Raw genomic sequence first — 11977 nt, forward strand, 5'->3', positions numbered from 1 at the left:
ATATATATATATATATGAGTTAGATTTCTGGCTTGCATATATATATACATATATATATATATATACATATATACATATATATATATATATATACATATATACATATATATATACATATATACATATATATATACATATATATATATATATATATACATATATACATATATATATATATATGTATATATATATATATATATATATATATGTATATATATATATATATATGTATATATGTATATATATATATATATATATGTATATATATATATATATATATGTATATATATATGCAAGCCAGAAATCTAACTCATATTTTCTTTCTCTGAAGTTATAAATCCAGTTATAAAAAAATAAAAAGAAACTCATTGAACAACTAAACAAGACTGACCTCAGAATCTCCAGTTTGCAGTTTGGATTCTCCAGTCCAGCAGACAGAAACTTCACTCCTGAATCTTGCAAGTCATAGTTCTTGCTCAGGTCCAACTCAGTCAGATGGGATGGGCTGGACTTCAGAGCTGTGGCCACAATTTCACAGTGAGTGTCCGAGAGTTGACAATCACCAAGTCTGCCATTACAAATTATATATAATTAGTTATAACTAAAGCAGAGGAGCAATGATGCAAATTAAATCAAGGACAATCAACATCTGAACTTACAGAGCCTTCCTGCAGTTTCTTACAGCTGGGAGCAGTCTCATTCGCCCCCCTGCTGTTGTATTGTACTTTTTCAAGTCCAACTGATCCAGAACCTTCTCTGATACTTGCAGTATGTAGGCCAGAGCTGAGCAATGGATCTCTGAGAGTTTCTTCTTCGATTTGTTCTCTGACTTCATGAACTCTTGAATCTCCTGATAAACTGAGAGGTCGTTCATCTCCATCAGACAGTGGAAGATGTTGATGCTTCTGTCTGGTGAGATTTCATCATTATTCATGTACTTCAAGTTGTTGATGACTTTCTGGGTGATTTCAGATTTGTACTCCCTCGGATTTATCAGACCTGCTAAGAGTGTCTGGTTGGATTCCACAGAGAGGCCATGAAGAAAGCGAACAAACAGGTCTAGATGTCCGTTTTCACTATACAGGGATTTTATGATGGTTGTCTTCAAGAAGTTATCAGGGGATAGGTGATTGTATTTTTCTCCAAGGAAGGCTTTAAGTGTTTCAGTGTTGTTGTTGATATAACAGTGCATCATGTAGACTGCAGCCAGAAACTCCTGAACGCTCAGGTGAATGAAGCAGTAAACTGCTTTCTGGAAGATCACACACTCTCTTCTGAAGATCTCAGTACAAACTCCTGAGAACACCAAGGCCTCTGTGACATCAAGACCACACTGCTCCAGGTCTTCTTGGTAGAACATGATGTTTCCTTTCTCCAGATGTTCAAACGCCAGCCTTCCCAGCTTCAGAAGAACTTTCCTGTCAGCCTCCGTCAGCTCCTGTGGACTCGTCTCATGTCCCTCATGGTACTTGTTCTTCTTCCTCTTTGTCTGGACCATCAGGAAGTGTGAGTACATGTCCGTCATGGTCTTGGGCAGCTCTCCTCTCTGCTCTGTGGTCAACATGTCCTCCAGAACTGTAGCAGTGATCCAGCAGAAGACTGGGATTCCACACATGATGTGGAGGCTCCTGGATGTCTTCATGTGGGAGATGATTCTGCTGGACATCTCTTCATCACTGAACCTCCTCCTGAAGTACTCCTCCTTCTGGACATCAGTGAAGCCTCGTACCTCTGTTACCCTGTCAACACATGTAGAAGGGATCTGATTGGCTGCTGCAGGTCTGGAAGTTATCCAGATGAGAGCCGAGGGCAGCAGATTCCCCTTGATGAGGTTTGTCAGCAGCACGTTGACTGAAGACTTCTGTGTGACATCAGAAACAAGCTCAGTGTTGTTGAAGTCCAGTGAAAGTCTGCTTTCATCCAGACCATCAAAGATGAAGAGAAGTTTCCAGACAGCCAGCTGCTCTGCTGGGATCTTCTGGAATGTTGGATGGAAAACATGGAGCAGCTGGAGAAGACTGTACTGATCCTCTCTGATCAAGTTCAGCTCCCTGAATGAAAGCAGAACCACCACACTGACATCTTGGTTCTCCAAGCCCTCTGCCCAGTCCAGAGTGAACTTCTGCACTGAGAAGGTTTTTCCAACGCCAGCGACGCCGTTGGTCAGAACCACTCTGATTGGTCCATGTTGGTCAGGTAAGGCTTTAAAGATGTCCTGGCATCTGATTGGAGTGTCATGGAGGGTGTTGATCTTGGAAGCTGTCTCCAGCTGCCTCACCTCATGTTGGGTATTAACCTCTTCACTCTGTCCCTCTGTGATGAAGAGCTCAGTGTAGATCCTGTTGAGGAGGGTTCTACTTCCTGTTTCATCAGTTCCTTCAGTCACATGTTCACATCTCCTCCTCAGACTGATCTTATGTTCATCTAAAACCTCCTGCAGACCAACATCTGCTACAAACAAGAACAAATTAGAGAAAACAGTCATCCTGTTTGAAACACATTCAGAAGGTTTTTAAATAAATACAAAGTATGAAATATACAAAAAAGGGGGTGGGGGGCTCAGTGCTGAGCAGGAGACTGAACACTCTAGGAATAGTAGTGGAAACAGTTACGCTGAATAAGCTCAGAACAATAATGATAAGCAAACACATCCTCCGTGGATTCCTTAAGGAGCAAAAGAGCAGTCGCAGCAGCCGACTTCTCTTGCTGAGCTGCAGAATGTGTTTTGGGAGATATTTTATTCCCATTTAAAATCATTCATCATCAAGATTTAAATGTCATTTCTTCAAATAAATAATGATAAATAGATCATGAACTTGTTAAGTGATGAATAAAGTTTAAACAGTCTTATTTACCAGTTCTGGATCTTTTCCCACACTGGGGACAAGATGAAGTTCCTGTTGAGGTATACTGGTCCCAGTATGAGCTAATGCAGCATCTGCAAAACCAGTGTCCACAGCTGATAGAGACTGGATCCTTCAGGACGTCCCGACACAAAGGACAGCAGGACAGCTGCTCCTCCTCATAGACACCACTCCTCTTCCTCTTTCTGTGGAGAAATTTCATCATAACTGAAACAATATTTTGTCTGTTACTGAAAAGATCAGGATGTATGGACAGTATCCAGTAGCTGTGATGTCCCAGAGGACAGTTTGTCTTCACAGGTTTCTGTCTAGATTCAGCACCAAGTCTGTAAAGAAACCTATGATTTGACTTCAGCTGCTTCAGAAACACAAATGAGCGACTTGTGCATGTAGTATGTGCATTAAAAAAAGTAGGTAAAATGAATGAAACTACAGTTCCAGTATGAGGAATTCATAGCTACTTTGATAAAAGGTGGCAAGTACACAGTTTTTAACCTTGAATTAAAGCAGCTGAGAATTTCAGCCGAGGTGCAGCTTTTCAGTCTGCTGCAGTTTGTTCCACATGCGAGAAGCAGAAAAACTGAACGCTGCCTCCATGTTTAGTTCTGACTCTGGGAAGGGAAAGTAGACATGGTCCTGATAACCTGAGGGATCCGGTCTTTGGTACAGACCAGAAGATCCTGAAAGGATTTTGGTCCAAAATCATTCAGTGCCAGACAGGAAGTCAGTGTGGAGATCTGAGAACTGGACTTATATGATACATTTTCATAGTCTTGGTGAGGACTGGACCAGCAGCGTTCTGGACTAACTGCAGCTGTCTGAAGGACTTTAGGGAGACCTGAAATGACAGCCTTACAATAGTCTAGTCTGCTAAAGATAAATGCAGAAATACTGCTGAGTCATCGGTTCTTTAATCCTCTAGATGTTCTTTCAGTGATAAAAGGCGACTTCACATCTGAAGTCTGAAGTTCAGGTGTGAGTCGAGGACGACACCCAGATTTCTGGCTTTGTCATTAGTTTGTAACGTCCCTGTCTGAAGCCAATTGCTGACTTTTATTCTTTCTTCTTTGGCTCCAAAACTATTATTCCAGTTTTGTTTTCATTTAACTGAAGAGCGTTTTTGCATTAATCAATACATTTGATCAGAGGTTGGGTCAGACTATAGTCTCCTTGTGAAATGATTATGCAGATTCCGTGTCAGCGTAACTATGGTAACATATTTAGTTGTTTTACCATCATGAAGTCATAAACCCGCTGTAGCAGAAGTCTTACTTTGGGCTTGAGGGTCCAGGTTCAGGACTGAAGACTAGAGGTTGCTCTTTGGACCAGTCACTGCTCATGGACAGACCGTCGGACCCATGACGCTCTCTATGGTTCTGATCTCTGCAAACACAGCCATGTTATCCACATCACATCAGTCGTTGAAAATCTCTTTAAATGAAACATTTTAAGGAGTAATAAGGAAAACAGAGACAGAACCTGATGATTTGTGCAAAAAAAAAAAAAAAAAAAAAAAAAAAAAGTAAAATTAATGACACCAGTGATTTATTTCCTTTTGTTAAATTTTTTTATATTTTCAACTTACTTTTCCATTCCAGGTTCAGTGCTGAACTGTAAAGGGTCCTGTTTGGACTGATCACTCCTCATGGACACTAGAGACTCTGCTCCGTCCTTCTCCACCTCCACACTCATCCTGTTGTCTTCAGGCTGCCTGACAGGTTTAACCAGGAACTGTTTCCTTCAGTTTATTGGTCACTGAACTGAAAGCAAAAAGATTATTACTGGTGTATTTTAGTCACTTGAAAAGAGGGAAAAGCTTTTCTCTGATATGGAAAGATCATTTGACGATAGATTTAACTGGAAAGTGTGTCCAAAATTTTGACTGGTAAATATATAAAGTATAATGTATGTTTGATTATTTGTATATGTTTTCATATTTTTTAGGGATGGGACTAGATTAAAAACATTTATTCTAATTAATTACAGACTTTGTAAAACATTCATGTTAATTAATCGCATTTTAATCAGATAACAATATTTGTGAATTTTGGTGAATGACTAAATAATTTAATAGAAACAGACGTTCAAAGTGTAAACACATTTTACAAGAAAAATACATTTTATGTAATTTCTATTCTGCGATAAGGTTGAAGTCGTTACATACTGCATGCAAACTGTGACTTTCTGTGAACACAGAACAGGAAAACAAAACTTTACTGGTCAAGAGTTGCAGCCAAGACTGAAAACAGGAAGTAGTAAACTTATACTACTACGCAGTTAAATGAAACCATCAATACCACAGCTTTAGGATGGCAATGAATCAAACTGAGTTCAGGTTCTTCATCCTCTTCTTCCTCTTCAGTATGCAGAAAAACTCAAGCAGTATAATCCGTCACTCTGGATCAGATGTAAGTTTTCATCCTTCTGCTCCGTCGAACCTAACCAGTCATTTCTCCTCCTCTCGACCGTTACATGAAATCACATGACCCTGTGTGTGCGGGGAGGTGGAGGGTGGGGTTCTGCCCACAGATAGATTTTCTCTCAAAACAGAAGCTTTTTGGCCAAAATCTCACCGGATGTTTTAATTTAACTCATATTTTCATGTATATCTTTGTAATAAACACAGACAAGCATTGCTGTCTGTACATTTGTGGCCACTTTATTAGGTACACCATGCCAGTACCAAGTTGAACCCCCCTCCACCCCTTTTTCCCTGCAGAACTGCCTCAATCACAGCAGCCCAGATGACAGATTACAAGTGCATCTAAAGAGAGATTCTGCTACAGAAGCTACAGTTACCTGTTTTTCATTTGAAATTAATGATTTATGACTAAATACTTCCGACACATTACACAGAAACAGTAATTCCACATTGAGGAAAACCAGTTTAGATGGCTTTATTCAATTCTGCTTTCAATCTGAAGGTTTGGAAGGGTTCTGATTGGACAGGCAGACCTGACCACATCTGTTCCTCTCATTATTACTCTCATTATTATCTAATTTATTCAAAAGTTCCAGTTAAACAGACAGTCCTGGTTTGTGTCCGGCGGCCATCCTGGATTATGTATCATTGTGACAGGACAGGGGAACGTGGAAATGCAGAATGACTGGAATTCATTTAAAACAGAATGGACGTTTACATGATCGAGGAATTATAAAAAATGTGATATTTCGGATTGAAGTTTAATTCAGAGTGGTCATTTTCAATAGAAAACAGGTGTTTACAACATCATTTTTAATCTTCTTAAGAGGATTTTAGTTTCCTAATGCAGCTGATTTATTTAATCAGTAATTGTAGATGTAGATCCTATAATAATAATTTATTCTATAAATCCATATATACGTAGTTTTAGATCCATGGAAAGCAAAGTCGGATCATCCAAACTATCTTGTCCTCAGTATTGACAAATGACTGGAAAAGCAGATCTAGATGTTTGTGAGACATTTTACTGAACATTAGTTTTTGTCTTCAGCTCATTAAAGAGAAGGCCAATTTCCATCCTTTACGTTTAAGGTTATTTAGATTCAAGGTGAAATATTTACTTTGTTTTCTCAACAGAGTAATAATAAGGCCTAAATCCTGTTTTTTGTTCTGTTACCACACTGTGGATTTTTCACGTCCAACGTCACCCTGCTGAGACCTCCTGCCATGGCTTTGCCACCATGTAAAAATTTCCACATTTGCCATTGACTCATACATACAAGAGTGATGCCTTCATTCAAACGTGTCCACACATACATCAGCTTCACACTCAGTTTCAGCTGCATGAACAAAATGTTTGGGTGAGACTTTTCCTGCTTTCTAGTCAAAGAGGAACCAAACAGTAGCTGTGGTTTTAGCTACAATATTTAATTCTGGAGTTTTACTGTCAGTGTTTTCAGGAAATGCTGACTGGGCAGCCTGAGAGCTGAGACTGAACATTTTTATCAGTTTCCTGCAGTTCAGAACTAAAGCAAACCCACTCAGGTCATCTGTTATGTTTACTTTAGTCCGTTTTTGAGTCTAGTTACAGCCAGGAAGTCTTTAAAGCCTTAAAACAGTTTTTTATTGACGGCTTTTAATCTACACCAACTACTGGGGTTTCTAGTTTCCCTATTTATTTAATATTTACATATATTAATTGGTTTGAATTTTAAAAATATCACATCTAAGTGACAAAAATGTTGTGCTGGATCGAGACGTACCGAATAAACAAGTACAGGATTCACTGTTTCAAAGTATGAAAACATGAAAAAATCCGATTAAACAATGGATTGTGGCAGTCTTCTGACTGTAGTGGCTAAAAGAGCCCTGCAGGTGGCAGCACTGACCTGAAAAATAAACTCGAGTCCATCTGAAAGCAAAAACAGTGAATGTCAGCCACAAGTAGTTTATTTGATTCAAACACAGTCCACCTCATCTACACATGAAGACACAGACTTACAGGCAACAGTTATGGAAAATAAATAACCCTGCAGGACGTGAGGCTGGATTATTTAAACAATCCCTGTTGAGTAAACAGAGTAAAATAAATACTTCTCATATTGAGACCAGTCTCCTGATGGTGAATGAAAAAGGACGGTCGGAATCCAGGATCCCTCTGTAGACCTGAGTCCAGACTTGAGTTCTGACATGTGAAGTCATCCCGGACCACAGAAAGAGTCAACGACGTGACTGGTAGGAGCTGTTGGGGGGCTTTACTGAATGATATCCAAACAGTGAGTCACAAAACAAATAAATGAGCTTATTTTGAGGTAAATTGTGACATTTTACATTTTCTGAGGGCAGTGTGAAAAAGAAAAGTGTAAAAGAACAACAACTAACATTAGCACAACAATTTCCCAGCCTTGTGTGTAATGAGACTAATTTCAGGAAAAATATCCATCCATCGGATTGAAAGGTTGCAGAGAAACCGGGCTTGTGTCTGTTGTAACTCCTTCCAACTCTTCTTGGACCAGCTTTCAGATTTATTCCCTCCAGTAAGTCCAGGGTTGGACCAAGCGCCAACACCCAGCTAACAGAGCACAGCAAGCCTTTTAAACGAGGCAATCTGCAGTGATAACAGAAGGAAATCTTTAAACACAGCAGAGATGTGACCATACTGGCATAACTTATATGGACTGATAAACTTGTTAATGAGAAGTGTGAGAGCCGGGAGACACGTTCAGATTTAACCCGGAGATTTTCAGATGTTACATCTGAGCTCATTTAGGCTTCGATGTGGGCACAGGAAGTAAAACTCCCCTTCTCTCTTAGCTTAAATTCCATTTTGCAAGATGCAACAATGTCGACTTAAGCTCTGGGAAGTCCAGCCTGGTCTGCAGAGGCCTTTCAGCTCTTATTTACGAGGGACGCCTCCAAAATTCTCAACCTGAAACCTGACTGAGTCTGCAGCCTCCCCAGAGGTCTGAAGCCAAATCTCTAACATATAAATCTCAGCTCAGACCTGCCTGGAGCTGGACTGTACGTGGAAAGAAGATCCAGAGGACTGTTGCTTCTTTACAGCAACACAGAACTGCAGCTGAGAAGCAGGAGAAAGTCGTCTTCTGAGACAATGGCCAGAGGTAAAACTAGCACCTGTGCTGCTTCACTGAGAATCTGGGAACATTTTATTGCCTGCTGTCACATTTACATAAAAATGTAATGAGACGGTAAACGCCCTGGGTACATGTGACTGAATTTCCTGGAAATTTGCACTGATTATCTGACGGACAGAAGACAACCGCTGAGGGTTTCTGGCTTTTGAAGACAGTTCAGGTTGGCAGTAATGACATTCAGATTAAACCACAGAGTGATTTTCTCTCCAAAATAAGTTGATAGAAATTTAATGAAATAAAAACTTGATAAAAAAACTTTTTATCTGCCTGACTGATCCAGTATGGATAAAAAACAAACCTGACAAGAAACAGCCAGAAGGCAAACGATTGCTAAAAACGTCAAATTCTCACAGGTGTTGCAGCTTTTTCATTCCTCCAACAAAGCCGGGGATGGAGGCATGTGATTGTTGCTGTTTGTTTATGTTTATTCCTGCCAACATGTGTACATGAGGCCTGTGTTGGTGATAAATATGCTGAAAGCTTGAACCCATATGGGACTGTTCGTGGTGGGCCCCAGGAGTTCTTCCATCCATTTGTTAAACCCAAATGGGTTCTGTTTGTGTTGTTCCTTTTCAGCCACGACCCACATCGTGAACCCTCCTCAGTCCAACATGTGGTTGACCAAAGTAGTTCAATATGTCCTGTAGATACCCAAATACCACAAAACCCAGTGAAAACTGGACAAATACTGGACCCACTGATGGCCCCATATGGCGAGACTTTTTCGGCCCAACATGTCCACATTTTCTTTGTGTTTAGCAGGATTACACAACAACTTTCTGGTAAAATCTAATGAAACTTGCTGGAGTGTTGAGACATCAGCAAAGGAAGAACCAGTTATGTTTTTAATGTGGACTGGTAATCGTATTTATCACATCAAGGAATCTTTAAACCAGCCAGTTAAATAAAATGAATAAAAAGCAACGATTAAAGTATTATATAATTGAAAGGCCTTCTTTAAGCTGCTTTTTTTCAGAACAAATTCAAAGTCCATCCATTACTAAAGTTTGCAAAACTGTCCAAAAAAATGGAAATTTTTCAAGGCAATTTGCAGATTTTCAGATTTCTGCCCGTTTACTGGTGAAACAATTTAACTGCAAGATTAACCTGACCTGAAGAATTCTCCATGCAGCAGGAGCATTTTGTTTGGGGAGTAATTACTGTCAGGATTTGATCATGTATGCCCCCACTTTCTTTAAAAGGGGAGAAGTTTAGTGGATGTGGTCTGGCTGGTGTGTGTGCTGTCAGTCAGTCAGTGTGGCCTGTCGTTTGGAAACATCATTCACATGAAACTCAAGACAACAGCTTCCCTGTCTGCTCTTTCACCATCCGCTCATCCCCTTCCTTCCTCTTCGCCGTCACAAACATCACTCAGCTTTTCTCCGTGACGACCGCCTCCACCCTCATCCTGTTGCTACTTCCAATGGTTTCTTTGTCAACCAGCTGAGATACAATTCTTCTCCATCTGTGTTCAAGTTTTAACTGGTTTAAAATTTGGTTATAGTAAAAGTAAAAGTTAAATACAACAATAATTTCTGAGAAAAGGTCACGATGGAACAGCTGCTCAACTGAGCTGCAGTAAATACAAACCTGACATGAGGGAGGCATTAAATAATGATAATACATAAAAGAGACACAAATTAACCACAACAAAAAGTCTCATGGTTGTTATAAAGAGTAAAAACACCTCAGAAGAAATCCAAACGATGCCACAAAAAACACAAATTACCAATAAAACCCAACTACAGGCGGTCCTCAGGTTACGCAGTTCTCAACTTGTCATTTTGAATTTACAACGCTCGTTAAATAAATGTAAATAAAAAGTAGAGCAAGTTTAGATGTTACAAGGGTCTGTATAAGCTCTTTCTACTCATGACACGGAGGCTGAGACGACACCTCAGTGTGTATTTTAATTGCCTGTACTGTTTTTCTATTACTATGATGTATGATACATTTATTTAGATAATTATTGAGTGATCGATGAGGCAATACGGGGTTTTTAAGGATAAAAACCCGATTCACATGAAATTTTAGGTTACGTCGTAGTGATAGGAACGTAACTTGTTTGTAAACCAAGAATTGCGTGTACACTGATGCAGAATGATACAAAAACACAAATGTCAAAGCTTTTTACATATTTTCTGTTCAACAATGACTGTTTTTAAAAGTGCTTCATATGAAACTGGCTTCACAAAGTTACATTAAAACAGATATAATTATAGTGTATTGTATTCTCATCGTGGCTAATTGTGTAGCGTTGCAACTAACTGTGGAGCGTTGTGGCTAAATGTGTAGCATTGCGGCTAATTGTGTAATGTTGCTGCTAACTGTGTAGCAATCCGCTAACTGTGGAGTTTTGTGGCTTATTGTGGAACATCACAGCTAATTGTGCAGCGAGTTTTGGCTTTTTTTTTTTTTTTTTTTAAAAAAGAAGTTTTAAATTGCTCAAAATGCAATTTAAGTCCTAATTGCAAGAAGTAGCTCAACATGACCATCGAGGCACTAACAAGAGGACAGCTTGGGGTGATGTATGGATGGTGAACAGATTGTAGCTGCATGTGTGAAGCACAGAAAGGAGCTGTGATGATGCGCATGTCTCTGAAGAGTTAAACAGCAATACTTAACCAGCTAAAATCTTTACCCAGTTCATCTCGGTTCAGGGTTGTAGTGAGACTGGATCATAACTCAGCTGTCATGTTGGAGGAAGGTGGAGAACATGAGTCCAACACACATCCCATCTGAAGGATTAACACTGAAAATGTTCATATCTGTCCATCAAGATTCAAGTTCTTTGTTTCTTTTTGGTGTCTGGAGGTTTGAAACGGGAGATAAACAAGAAAAAAAAGTTTCTCACCAACTGTCAAGGAGTCAATCACGTCAGCCAGATGGTGGGTATTCCCGAAGGGACCAATAATCAATCAGCTGCAGTGACATCAGTCTGATGATGTCAAAAAAAGAAACAAAGAGTAAGACTCTAGTTTTTTTCCATGATTTCTGCTTTTTGTCCTCCTACTTAAAGCTCTTTCTGTCTTCTGTTTCCAGGAAACAAAGTTGAAGTTAGATTCCAGTGAAGAAAAATGATTAGATGAAGTGAAATAATGAGAACAGGAACTTCTACATCCTGATGTTTCAGATGTCAACATCTCCAACACTGTTAGTTTGTTAGTCTTATTGTCACATTAACCCTTCAATGCATGATGCCCATTACAGTGGACACTATTTTAAAGGCTTTTTGGTAGTATATCCATGGAAGGTGGTGGTATTTTTTCAAATTAGCGTCCTCATTGCACATTACTGAGTCAGTCAACACAATGACGAGCAAGTAAATATACCATATAATCTAATGCATTTACTGTAATTATCAAGTTTAAGTCAAGAAAGTGATACACCAATTTTCTTTATAGAACATTTATATTATAAAACTATCACAACATTTTATTTCATTAATGTTTTTATATTATAGATAAAAATACATAACCCTAATAAAAAGTCATATGAGAATGAAAATAATTTAAAAAATCACTGTATGTGTGTGG

At 39.1% G+C, this 11977-nt stretch overlaps 1 protein-coding gene across 1 annotated transcript in view; it reads right to left on the reverse strand.

Moving 5' to 3' along the window:
• Positions 1-4241, reverse strand: part of LOC306770692 (NLR family CARD domain-containing protein 3-like) — a gene marked incomplete at its 3' end in the record, with an annotated part of 23415 nt that extends 19174 nt beyond the window's left edge. Inside the window, exons 1-4 of the mRNA XM_079259592.1 lie at positions 4137-4241; positions 2856-3049; positions 660-2451; positions 392-568 (exon numbers count right to left, since the gene is read on the reverse strand). Of these exons, the coding sequence (XP_079115718.1) occupies positions 392-568; positions 660-2451; positions 2856-3049; positions 4137-4204 (2231 nt within the window). The 5' untranslated portion in view covers positions 4205-4241. The remainder of the gene's footprint in view (positions 1-391; positions 569-659; positions 2452-2855; positions 3050-4136) is intronic.
• Between the last annotated feature and the right edge of the window lie 7736 nt (positions 4242-11977).

This window comes from Telmatherina bonti, assembly GCF_933228915.1.
Source record: "Telmatherina bonti genome assembly, chromosome: 20".
Classification (NCBI taxonomy): Eukaryota; Metazoa; Chordata; class Actinopteri; order Atheriniformes; family Telmatherinidae; genus Telmatherina; species Telmatherina bonti.